The 13,689-nt window shown below is 36.8% G+C and overlaps 1 protein-coding gene and 1 pseudogene across 2 annotated transcripts; both read right to left on the bottom strand.

Moving 5' to 3' along the window:
* Positions 1-966: 966 nt before the first annotated feature.
* On the bottom strand, positions 967-8,099 carry LOC148771203 (putative disease resistance protein At1g61300; annotated as a pseudogene).
* A 701-nt stretch (positions 8,100-8,800) lies between these two features.
* LOC105973308 (putative disease resistance protein At4g27220) lies at positions 8,801-12,879 on the bottom strand. 2 transcript variants are annotated; one of them, XM_088816945.1, is made up of 2 exons: positions 12,625-12,879; positions 8,801-11,861 (listed from the first exon to the last, which is right to left on the bottom strand). In XM_088816945.1, the coding sequence occupies exon 2, from the start codon at positions 11,836-11,838 to the stop codon at positions 8,896-8,898; it is 2,943 nt and encodes a 980-aa protein (XP_088673071.1). In that variant the 5' UTR covers positions 11,839-11,861; positions 12,625-12,879; the 3' UTR covers positions 8,801-8,895. The 2 variants fall into 2 exon arrangements, with proteins under 2 accessions (XP_088673071.1, XP_088673072.1); XM_088816946.1 differs by having other exon boundaries at positions 8,801-11,856; positions 12,625-12,863.
* Between the last annotated feature and the right edge of the window lie 810 nt (positions 12,880-13,689).

Here is a 13,689-nt window from a genome sequence, read left to right as displayed (position 1 = left end):
CATCACCCATCATCATCTTCTTCTTCTCTTCTTTCTTTGTGCCTTTGTCAAGAATCAATATTTTCCAAGAGAAACTCCAGCGACGAAATGGCATTAATTTTTGTTATGGAGATCTTTCTCCAGCAAAGCCCTCTGTTTCACGAGGCTATCGTCGTTTTGAACCCGAATCCATTTTCCGCAACGACCTGGACCCGGTGAACAAAGGGGCGTTGCCGTTGGAGAATTCCGGCAACGAAACGGCGGGGCCGTGAAAAGGTACGTCGGGCGACAAGGAAGAACGGTGGTACATGCGGTACCACAGGCTATCTGGCGAGAATCCGAAATCCGATTCAATCGCTTCCGGAGTTGAGTTTTTCGTCTCTCTCATCCATGGCGAATTTCAGCAGATTGGCGTTGTTATTCTTCTTCATCTCTTGATTGGAGATTTTTATGCTCCATTTTGAAACAGGCGTGCGACGGTGGGTGTTTTGATCCCATTAAAGATGAAGCCACAAAGCTTCAATTAATTGCGAATTTGTGAAAGTTTCAAATTAAGTTCAATTGAGTCCTTGATACTTTCAATTTCACCCCTTATGATATTTTCAGGTAAAAAGACGAAAAACCCTTGTATTTTCGCATGTGCATCGCTCGTGGGTCGGAAAATGAGAAGATTCGCCGGAATATTCCTCTTAGGTGGTTATGTGCGTCAAAAAACTGAGTTTGGGTGTGCGCTTGCAATTTTTTTTAGTTAAGGTGGCAAAGTGCAAAAACGAGCAAAGTCTAGGTGGCGAAATGCTATTAACCCTTTTATTTATTTAAGATCTTAAAATGAGTTGGTATAGCTTATAAGATCATTATCCAAACACATCAAAAATTAATTTTAAAAATAAGAACTAACAGCTTATCATCTTTTAAAACAACTTATCAGGTCTAAAAACTTGTCAGTTTAAAATAAGCTTAGATAAGACTAAAAAGTGGACTTGTAAGCTATTATTATTGCATAATAAATTGAGTTATCTTGACTTGTATCTATTGAATATAAATTTCATAACCAAATATTTTTCTCACTGAATTTCTGAATATTCTTTTCTTGTAATAAACACTTTGCAACAGTCTTAATCTGTACAAAAATATCCTAAAAAATCAACAAAACTAATAACCTTGGCAAATAAATATTATAAAAATGGTCACACTTGTACAAGAGTCAGAGAACCCCACTACTTTGTTAGAAATGGTCTCAGATCAAGTATGTATTTGCCCATCTTCCACAAGTACTTCATTAACTACACCTAATAAACGGTTGTAGGAGATTTTTGTGTGAAGCATTGTCCCACTCCAACGATTCCCACCATTCTCTCTCGTTTTGCAGTAGCTTGATTTCTCTAAGAGACGCCGGACGAGAATAATTCGTTTGTCCATCGACGACTACTTCTCTAGGAAAATACAAAGGCACTTTCTTTAATAACGGACATCCCCATAACTCAATTCTCTCGATGGAACCGCACTTCATTGTTGCCTTACAAATGCTCTTCAGTCCCGACTTGTACACGGTAGGAAACGGCGTGCCCCTTACTATTTTGAGATCGAATAAATCGGTTGAAATCACATACATCTTTGAGCCGCCCCTCAAACTCCTCCATCTCTTTCAACATCTCGATTTCCACAATCGGTGCCTCTCGGTAATACGGAAGATAGAAACACTTGAGCTTTCTGAGGTAGAATATAAAATCCGTGGGAAGAACCTTCAACTGATAGAAATTTCGCAACGACAAGAATTCGAGGTTGACTAGTTTTTCCATTCCTCGAGGTACTTCCGTTATTTGTGTAAACGACAGGTCGAGTTCCTTTAGTGCCTTCATCTTTCCCAAATCAGATACGTGTACAAGACTACTGCAATTCCCAAGGATCAAGGCTTTGAGAGTCTCCAAATCGGATAAAGAATCCGGCAGCTCCTTAATACCGGTGTAAGACAAATCGAGAGTGCGTAGGCCATGCATTTTCGAGAAAAACGAATCCGCTACGTAATGCAATTCGACATTCCAACTCAATAGCAATGTTGAGAGCTTAGGACAATAGGGAGATATTCCATCAGGGATTTTCTTTATGTCGTTATGCATTAACGACATCTTCTCGAAATCCTTCGTCCACACTTCTTCACTCGGAATTTCCTTCAAATGATCGTAAAACCCGGCTATTACCTTGGATTTACCTTCGGTAATTTTCATGGCCATGGTTCTTACTAGATCGTGCATCTTCACACAATCACGGTCATCGTAATCACGAGACCTTTCGAGTAAACAAACATTCACTAATTTATCAAGTACGGAATGGCCCTTGTCGAATTGTGCTTTCATACTCTTTCTTTTGTCGACCAACTCTTCTGAAATGAATCTTCTGATTAACTCCTGTCGCGGTATGAGATAGTCTTCCGGATACAATGAGCAATACAAAAAACAATGTTGTAATTTCGTGTATCCGTCCTCGTTTCCTTGTCTTCGATGATCTGGATCCAATCGATCAAAACTATACTTGAGAACTTTAAAAACTTTAACATCCATACGTTCGTTCCCCGTAGCAGATTCTTGTAGTTCCTCCATTGCATCTCTCCATGCATGAACTGCAGTCACACCCCTCATGCTTCCAGCTACAGTGATGATCCCTAGGGGCAAACCGTCACACATTTTCACCACAGACTTTGCAATTTCTTCGACTTGGGGATTTAGTGTCGTTTGTCGTCCATGTACTTCGCTGAATAAGTTCCATGCTTCGACCGTATCTAATGGTTCCACTTGAATAAATTCTTGGCAATTCATCTGACGACACACTTCTAGTGAGCGACTTGTTATAATCAATTGACAGCCCTCCACACGAAGCGGATCTCCCACCTTTTCCAAAATGACATCTTCCCACAAATCATCCAATACAAGGACAAACTTCTTTCCTAGCGATAGTAAAGCTTTGTGCAATCTTGCTGCTCGTTTGTCTTCGTCACGCTCGCCCGAAAGGTCCAACATTATAGCACGGGCTATTCCATCTTGTAACATCATTATGCTGAAATCTCGAGAGACTGTGATCCAAAAAACGCATTCTTGAGTCAATTATTCTAGTAGTCGGTTGTGGATGTGCTTTGTCAGAGTAGTCTTGCCCACACCACCCATACCGTAAATCCCAATGCTCGGTACTTTATCAGTCACCAAAAGTTGCCAAATTCTTTCAACATTCTCCTCAAATGCTTTACCGATCAGCTTAGTTGTCAACAATGCCTCCCCTCGGATATCACAAGCATCAAGAACAAGTTCACCGAAATGACGACTTTGCTCAACAAGTTTGTCTACTCTTTCTTGCAGTTTTGGTGCTCGATCCTGACGAAAAATACCACAAACTTATAATATTAAATTTAATTATTGAATAGAATAATTGATTGTAAATTCCAAGTAGAACGAACACCTGCAGCTGCAAATCTACAAAATAAAGAACAATAAACATAAACGTACGCTTGAAGAATGAGAGAGAGAGAGAGAGAGAGAGAGAGAGAGAGAGAGAGAGAGAGAGAGAGAGAGAGAGAGAGAGAGAGAGAGAGAGAGAGAGAGAGAGAGAGAGAGAGAGAGAGAGAGAGAGAGAGAGAGAGAGAGATGAATTACTACTGCTTGAAATGTGGTGGGAAATGTCTTACTAAACGTACGCATTAGTCAATAGTGGAAGTGTGGAACTGGAACAGTAGCGTAGAAGGAAAAGTAGACTCGAAATTGGGCAAATTGCACTTCACTCCCTATTTATTTCCAATTTTTCCACATTCCACCCATATATTGAGAAAAAAAATCTATGTGCCCTTCAAAATGTTATTTTTGTTGCTAGTTATCGCGGTAGCCAAATTACGACGGGTCATTCACTGGAATTAAGTGGTTTTATTGCAATTTACGCCTTTAAAATAGTATTGTTGTTGTCGGCTGCCTCTTTCAAATGTTATTTTTATTAAACGTTGCCCCTCTAAGATATTATTTTGGAGTTTATTGTAAATACTACCCCTGTGAAAATCGCAACTACATGTTTCCCCCTGTTATAAAAAAATTAGCAAATACCCCCCTTGTATTTATTTTTACATGGCATAATCGACCCATTTCATTTTGTCCTGTTGACCGATTGTGAAAAGACAGAAATACCCTGGGGAGGTTTCTGCAAAAAAACTTGGGGACCAAATTGAATTACTGAAAATTTATAGAAATTTAATCAAATAATAAACGAAAATGCTATTTGCGGTCACAAAATTGCTATTCGCGGTTTATAACAAAACCCCCCAAAACTTTTAAAAATATCAAAAAAAACCCCAAAACTGCAAATAGCAAAATAAAATATCGAAAATTCGAAATCAAGCTTGAAGAAGGGTTGGGCTTCGATTTTTTGATATAATTTCGACTCTTTTATGTGTAACATGCATTGGGTAGGTCGATTACGGAACCAATTTCATGTTAAAAAAACCCTACAAATCAATTTTCTGGAAAATAAATAATTATAAAAATGTGGGGCTGAAAACACTATTTTGGAGCCAAATTAAAATTTAAAATTATTTTGGAACTGAAATGTTAAATGTCGTTTTGACTCCGAACATGATTTTGACATATTTCTATTTTGATTTTGGCAAAATTCAAAACACGAAAACTGTAGTCATTCGGGTTAGCTTTCTAATCCAACTTAAATCCGCCAGATTGGATGTCGTGTGACAAAGTTATGCATGAATGAGTCACATTTTGAATTTTAGATACCTCAATACATCAAAGTTGTGGGCAGTATCCATTGATTCATGTATATCTTTCTCGTCCGACATCCAATTTTGGTGATTCAAGTTGGATTAGAAAACTAACTCAGAATACTACAAATTCTATTTTTCGGGTTTCGCAAAATTTGAAATTATAAAAATGATCAAAATTACGTTTGAAGTCGTAACGGTATTATTAAAGCTGAACGACATTTATCACATCCAGAAAAATAATTAGAAATGTAAATTACTATTATAATTATTCGTTTAATAATATTAAGTACAAATATAACATAAACAAATAAAATTCTTATACAAATAAACATAAATCGAATTGAATTTAAATATAAATAATCCAAAACTTTGGATCAAATTGCATTTTTTTAAAATTTCTTTAACAAAGGAAAATAACACGTTTTTAAGGGGAAAAAAAAAGATAAAAAAGCATCGTCTTCACCAAATTTCTTAATCCCATTGAAATTGCCACCACCACCACCGGCAATCACCTCGTTATGCCGCCGCCAACTTCACCTCGCTGCAGAAATTGAGCTCCTGGTGAGCTTTGTCAGAACTCGGAAATGAGTTTACAGGTGAGAGAGTGTTGTATATAATATAGGGCGAATGGCAAAAAGGCCCATCACATGGGACTTAAATGCATTTTGGTCCACAAAAAAAACAGTCTCTCAATTAAACCCATCCCCATGTCTTTAGTCTAAAATACCCTCCATAATATAATTCTTATCAATTCCACCCATTATGCTCTAACTTCCTTAATATTACACATTGACCCCGGATTTAAACAAATATATCACATTAACCCCCAAAATTTTTTTTTTCAGAAAATAAATTTTTTTCTGAAATGCATTTTTTTTCCGGCCAGATTCCGGCGTTGACTTTTTTTTTTTAGAAAAACTTCTTTTTTCCTGAAATTTTTTTCCGGCCGGTCAACCATCGTTGACCGCCGGTCTCCGGCGTTGACTTTTTTTTTTAGAAATTTTTTTTTCTTAGAAAAAAAATATTTTAATTAATTGGCTTTTTTTTTTAGAATTTTTTTTTTCTTAGAAAAAAAATATTTTAATTAATATTACTGTCTTGGCTACTAAATTATTGCCTCAGGCAGTAATATTACTGTTTGGGACAGTAATATTATGAATATTATTTTCCCGAACAGTAATATTATTAATATTATTGTCTAAGACAATTAAATTACTGTTGGAGACAGTAATTTAGCAACCAATGCAGTAATATTAATTAAAATAATTTTTTTTAAGAAAACAAATTTACAAAAAAGTTAAAAAAGTCAATTAACAGTTAAATTACTGTCTCCGACAGTTAAATAACTACTAGAGACAGTAATTTAACAACGAATACAGTAATATTAATTAATTTTTTTTTAAGAATAAAAAAGTCAATTAACAGTTAAATTACTGTCTTCGACAGTTAAATAACTGTTGGCGACAGTAATTTAGCAACGAATACAGTAATATTAATTAAAAATATTTTTTTAAGAATAAAAAATTCAATTAACTGTTAAATTACTGTCTCCGACAGTTAAATAACTGTTGGAGACAGTAATTTAACAACGAATACAGTAATATTAATTAAAAATATTTTTTTTAAGAATAAAAAAGTCAATTAACAGTTAAATTACTGTCTCCGACAGTTAAATAACTACCGGAGACAGTAATTTAGCAGCCAAGACAGTAATATTAATTATAATATCTTTTTTAAGAAGAAACAAAATTATATAAAATAAATAAAAATAAAAATAAAAGTCAACGCCGGGACCCGGTGGTCCGAAAAATTTTCAGGGAAAAAAAAGTTTTTCAGAAAAAAAAAAAAAAAAAAGTCAACGGCGGCGACCGGCGGTCTCCGATGGTGGCGGGTCAAAATTGAAATTAAGGTTAAAATTGGTTAATTGATGAAATTGGGCTAAATTTGGGGTGTAAATTATGAAATTGGAGTTGAATTGGGTTTCAATGAGTTGGGTGTAATTTTGGTATACATAAAAGGATTTTCATTATTTGCAAATAAGTTTGAATGGCTTTGATTTATTTGAAAGACAAAAAAGTTGGATGTCCATCTTTTAATTAAGTGCCCTTGTCATGGGCCTATTTGTCATTCACCCTATAATATATTGCGGCACATAGAGGTGTTTGGTTTGAGAACATTAAATATTATTTAATTTCTTTCAATTTATTACTTATTAAAACAAAAGAAAAAAACACGATTTGCGACGAGAGGGGTTTTCGCCTTTGAGTAATAAATACAGGGGGTTATTTGCTAATTTTTTTATGATAAGGAAAATGAACAGTTGTAATTTTCACAGCGGTAGTAAATGCAATAAATTCTATTATTTTGTTGTCAGTTGCCCACCGCAAAAATTGGAATTTAGGGCATAAAACAATATTTTAAGGGCAAATTACCAAAACCCCCTGAGGTAAGCCTAGATAACGAAAATCCCCCCACGTTCTCGTAATTACGTAAACCCCCCTTGACTAACGGTTGACCGAATTTTTTTAACCGAAAACGTGAAATGTCTATTATATCATTCTGTTAAATATGTGAAAATAAAAGAAAAAGGGCAAATTACCAAACCCCCCCTGAGGTAAGCCTAAATAACGAAAATCCCCCCACTGGAGGTCGGCGATAAAAGAAAAAGGGCAAATTGTTTAGGGATTTGGCCGGAGATATTTGCGTCGGCGATATCGAGGTACTGGAGGTCGCTCATATTACCGAATTGCCAAGGGATTTCGCCCTCGTAGGAGTTGTAGCCGATCTCCATGTGTGAGAGAAATCTCAGATTCCCCAGCTCCGGCGGTATTGCGCCGCCGAGGAAATTTCCGGCGAGGTGGATGAACTCGAGCGATTTGAACGAGCCGTACTCCGGCGGAATTGGACCGCTAAAGTAGCTTCCGGCGAAATTCAGCACTTTGAGAGACTCCACCTGAGAGACGTCGGCCGGTAGGTTTCCGGCGAAGCTGTTGCTGAACGCGTCGAGAACGACCAAACTCCGGAGCCGCGGAATCCCAGTCGGAAAACCCCCGGAGAAATTGTTCCTACTGATGTCCAACGATTCCAGGTTAGTGAGGTTGAAAACACCGGCGGGAAGTTGGCCGGAAAACGAGTTATGACTCAGATTAAGATCGACGAGATCGGAAAACAAACCGAACTGCTTCCCGAATAACGAGCCGCGGAGATTCTTCATCGACAGGTCTAAACCGACGAATTTGGAGGAATTGGCACTGCACCGAATCCCGGTCCAAGAACACGCGTAGATTTTGCCGGCCGGCCGATCAGCTCCAGAAGCCGAAGAAATTACCCAGTCATTTAAACTGCTGGGATTGTAAAAGAAAGATGATTTCATGAAGAGTATATATTTATGACCCCTCATTAAATAAAATGCTTACAATTACCCCCCTAAGGGTAATTTCGTGTACAAGGGCAAAATTGGTATTATCGGAGGAATATTCGGGAGAATCAAAAAGATTCTATCGAGTTTAACACCGTTAGAGCGATTTGTAAGATGTCTGCATACCTCAAGGGGGTTTTCGTAATTACGAGAACGTGGGGAAATTTTCGTTATTTAGGCTTACCTCAGGGGGGTTTTGGTAATTTGCCCATATTTTAAAGGAGGGTCGTCTCGTTTTTTATTTTTCTTGGGGAATGTACGGATTTTAAAATTTTAATTGGGCGAAGTGCATTTTGACTATTGCAAAATTTTATTATTGTAAAAGGTCATACGATATGGATCAATATTTTAAAGTCGTTGACCGGGGTTGGTGGCCTATTGGATAGTGTATTCTCTTAAAATAATGTTTTTAAAGCTAAAACTTTTAAGTCTTAATTACAGTTAAACCTCTATAAATTAATACAGTTGGAACTAGGAAAATTCTATTAATTTAGCGAATTATTAAATTATCGAGTTAATAATTTAATACATTTTTACCGAGTCGTAACCAAGAGAAATTATTATTTAATCGAGGTTATTAATTTATCGAGATTCTACGGCAATAGTTATTACACTCATAGGCCATATGTGTAATGTTGAAAAGCAATAAAAATCTATTAAAACCTCGAAAATCTAATTGATGTATTAGAAAAATAAGAAAAGCTATGGAAAAGTTATTACACCCATATTTCAAAATGCATATCTTCACAGTTCAGTAGAAAACTTGAGATGAACTCTCGAACGTAACCAACGGTTGTACGAGATTCTTGTGCGAAGGATGGTCCCACTCCAACGATTCCCACCATTCTTCCTCGTCTTCGCCTAGCTCGATTCCTTTCAGAGTCGTCGGAGCAGAATAAATTAATCCATCGTTAATGACATCATCATCTCTCGGAAAATACAACGGCACTTTCTTTAACAACAAACAGCTCGTCAAACTAATCATATGAATCGAATCGCAAACCATCGTCGCATTGCAAATGCTTCTCAATCTTGGCAGCTTGTATAGCTCTAACCATTTCAATTTCGGAAGAGAGATTGTGGGAATATTTCCCCCTTCTTCTGCGTCTTCTATTATCTCTTCAATATCCGAACATTTCCTAATTGAGAGTGTTTCTAGGTTCGGAAGTTCCGAAGTTGGTAACCCTAGCTTCTTCATCTTGTTACACTCGGAAATCCAAAGAGATTTAAGGGACGAAAGTCGAGGCGGTCCCACAAATGCAGCTTCTATATTTTGCTTGTGAATCACACCCATAAAATCGGGCAAGTCGGCTAGCGTAACGTGTTCGAGAGCTACCGAATGTCGATCGTTTTTCAGAATACATTCTATTTTTCCACACTTATTGATTTCCAAAGTGTGAAGCGAACTTGGAATTTCGAAGCCGTCCGAAAAGCAGTTGCTTAAACCCTCGCACTCGTAAAATTTAACGAATCCAATTCCGTTTGGCAATATAATAATCATTTCTTCATCAGAAAAATCTGTTTTGAAGAAAACCACAGTAGTATAGCCCAGGCACTCAACAGAGTCTGCATAGTCGTCTTCTTCTTCATCGCCAAGATGCTCGTTTCCCACTTCGATACAATAGCTTACAGAGTGCACCCTATTTTCTTGATATTTAACGAACCGATTAAAATCATGCACGTTTCTCACTCGCCCTTCGAACTCCTCAAGTTGTTGCAAACACTCGATGTCTTCTATCGGTGCCACCACTTCGTACGGAATATGGAGACATTGGAGTTTTTCGAGATTCGGTAATAAACCGGTTGGGAAAATCTCCAACTTATTGTACGCATTTTTCATCGATAAGAATTTGAGATTGACGAGTTTTTCCATTCCACGAGGCACTTCCTTGATTGATGTATGCGAAAGGTCCAGTTGTGTTAGTTCCTTCATCTTTCCTAAGTAGGGCACGTACACGAGACTCGCGCAGTTTTCTAGGATTAAAGCTTTAAGTCTCTCCAAGTTAGATAAAGAATCGGGCAATACCTCGATATCGGTTTCGGATAAATTAAGAGTGCGTAAGCTCCGCATTTGTGAGAAAAACGAATCCGCTATAGAACGCAAGTGTAGATTCCTCTGTAAAAGCAACGTCGAAAGATTAGGACAATTCGGAGATACTCCAATCGGAATTTCGTTTACGTCGTTATGCATCAAAGAAATTGTCTCGAGATCTGTTGACCATAATTCTTCGTTCGGAATTTCCTTCAAAACACAATGGCCGCCTATTACTTTAGTTTTACCTTCGGTAATTTTTAGGGCGACGGTTCTTACTAGATCGTGCATCTTCACACTATCACGCTCATCAACAACACGAGTACTTTCGAGTAAGCGAAGACTCACTAATTTATCGAGTATGGAATGGCCTTTTTCGAATTGTGATTTCATACTCGTTCTTCCGTCCACAAACTCCTCTAAAATGAAATTCTTGATCAATTCGCTTCGTGGGATTTTATGATCTTGTGGATACAAAGAGCAACACAAGAAGCAAAGTCGTAACATCGGATCCAATCGATCGATATTGTATTTAATAATTTTAAAAACCTTATCATCCACATCGTCATTGCCCCCCATAACGGATTCTCGTAGCTCCTCCATTGCATCTCTCCATGCATGAATTACGGTCTCGCCCCTCATGCTTCCGGCTAAGGTGATTATCGATAGGGGCAAACCGTCGCACATTGCCACCATAGACTTTGCAATCTCTCGTACTTGTGGATTTAGTGTCGTTTGTCGACCATGTATTTCACCAAACAACTCCCACGCTTCATCCGTATCTAGTGTCTCCACTTCGATAATTTCTTGACAATTCATTTGGCGACAAACATTCAACGATCGGGTTGTTATAATCAATTGACAACCGTCCACGCGTAGAGGATCTCCCATCTTCTCCAAACTAACACCTTCCCATAAATCGTCTAATATTAAGACAAACTTCTCGTTTAGTGATAGTAGAGCTTCGTGCAATCTTGCCGCTCGTTTGTCTTCATTGCACTCGTCCGAAAGGTCCAACTTTATAACATCGGCAATTTTATCTTGTAACATCGTTACGGTAAACTCTCGAGACATTGTTACCCAAAACACACTTTCTTGAGTTTCTATGAGTCGGTAGTGGATGTGTTTCGTCAAAGTCGTCTTGCCCACACCACCCATACCGTAAATCCCGATACTCGAAACTTTATCATTCACTAAAAAACTCCATATTCTCTCCACATTTTCCTCAAATAATTTACCTACCATCTTAGTTATCGAGAATGCCTCCCCACGGATTTCGTAAACGTAAAGCACAAGTTCGCCAAAATGTTGACTTTGGTCAACAAGTTCATCGACTCTTTGTTTCAACTTTTCGGCTTCACCTCTGATAAGGAACCTGCTAACGAATCCTTGTGATTGTAATTCATTCTCCAAACTACGCAATTTAGTTTCGATGTTTTGTACCTCCGTTAACCAATTCTCGACTTCTCGTTTCCTTTTCCTTTTACCGGATTGCTCCGCGAGTTTGATTTGGTCCTTAACATCGGATTCTTTCGCAATCAACGAGTGTAAGTTTCTTTGGAGAGAATCTAAAATGTATGGGAAGTCGTTTGTGCGAGTGACAGTGCGTTGTGCATAATCTGCTAGCAACTCATGAACCGTAGAGAAAAAGGATTCTTTCATTTTTAATCACTTCACTCCCTGGCCTGCACATAAAAGGCGAAATATTAATTGAACATATATACATTAATAAAAATGAAATTGTTGTCCTGATTTCTTAGACATTTCTATTTTCTATGCAACATAGTCAAACGAATGAATCCAAATATGCCTATTACAAGGAAGAAGGTCAAAGTATATCTTATTGAAAAATCGAAGGAAAATCCCTCTTGTTAGAAGTTAGAAAAAACCTGCTACGAAAAAGAATAGTAAAAAAGAAAGAGGACTATAATCTATATAGATGATTAATCTATTTTTTTTTTTCGAGAGTTTCGTGAAAGGTTTCGTTCTCTAGAGCACGAAACCACATCAGATTCAATTTTTTTTCCCCAACTCCTAAACTAACCAATTCGTAAATAAATTGATTGAAACGAAGTAAGTTACTTAAAATTACAGTAACTGAGGGTCGTAAATGAGGGATTGAATGTCAGAGAGTTTAGATGTTTTGAAATTTATAGAAACTTAGCATTAACCAAATGTTAATTTATTTGCATCAAACTTGTGGAAGAAAAAGAGACAGTTTTGTTATTTGCTAAACTAAGTCAAAAGAAAAGGAGTTCATGAGCTACTGCATCATAATTAATTGAGGTTTATTCAGATTTTATCTATGTTTATTTAAGACAAAACACATTTTTCAACACTTGTAATAATCTCTGAAACAACATCGTAAGAAAGTGAAATGCCCAAAACAAAATGACCTAAAAAAAAAAAACAAAGTTGAAGTGCATAAGTATGAGAAATTTGTGTTACCTGAAAGATTTTGTAGCAGCAGGTTCCTCAACAGAAGAGAAATCCACACAAGCAAAAAAGAGGATGAAATGGTTTTTTTTGTATATATTTCGATAGTTTTATGAACTCAGAAAATGTCAACGCCTATGGAACCGAACCACCTTGGGTTTAGATGATGATGAACTGAAAAGCATATAATAGAAAAAAAATTAAAGTTTGTTTTTGATTAGTTTTATCAGAATTCTGGTGGGAGGTTTCTTTGAAACACCAATGAATAATAAAATATTAAAAGGGGTCATTTCATAATAAGGGTAAATTACAACCACCCCTGAGGTATTGTCAAATTACGAAACCCCCTTCTGTTTGGATAATTACAACCACCCATCAACTATAAATTTTCTTACACGTCCACCTTTGCGGTTTCAAATTTAGTGGAATCTTCGAGATTATATGGAATATTATCACTTTTGTACCCGTTTTATCCTATTCGAACTCTACATTTTGAAGCAAGATGATCATAATATGTGTTTTTTGGTTTGTATATATCAGATTGTGGTGCATTAGAATCTGTATTTTTACACAAAACGAGTACAAATTAGAGCATGTTCCACGAAATCTAGATGATTATGTTGAATTTAACACCATAAGAGTGAAGGTGTAAGATAAAATCATACTTGAGGAGGTAGATGTAGTTATCCAAACAAGATGGTTGTTTTTGTAAATTGAACATATGTTAGGGGTGGTTGTAATTTACCCTAATAAGAAACTTTAGAGTAACTAGGAGGTGGTATTAAGAGAGTGTTTTGTAGATGCTACACCCAGTGAAATATATCGAGTGATCCTGAACCATTGTTCTACACATGATAATACACACATCTATGTGTATATATACTTGGTGAACAGTTATTTGTGTAGATCTATGATGCAAAATCACTTGGTAATTTTCCACCAAATGTAGCATTTCATAAACCATTAAAAGAGCAGGAAAAAAATTACTTTGATAATTTTGTTAAATAATCCCAAATCCAAAAGAAATGTTAACAAATTTTTTTATTTTGGGGGAGGGGAAGAAAATGAAAGTTTAAA

The sequence above is a fragment of the Erythranthe guttata genome, chromosome 4, assembly GCF_056151865.1.
Source record: "Erythranthe guttata isolate IM_541 chromosome 4, IM_541, whole genome shotgun sequence".
Taxonomy (NCBI): domain Eukaryota; kingdom Viridiplantae; phylum Streptophyta; class Magnoliopsida; order Lamiales; family Phrymaceae; genus Erythranthe; species Erythranthe guttata.
This window is presented reverse-complemented; position numbering and strand designations above follow the sequence as displayed.

Coding starts and splice junctions, on each gene's coding strand:
- LOC105973308 (XM_088816945.1), bottom strand. CDS start 11,838: ATGAAAGAATCCTTTTTCTCTACGGTTCATGAGTTGCTAGCAGATTAT.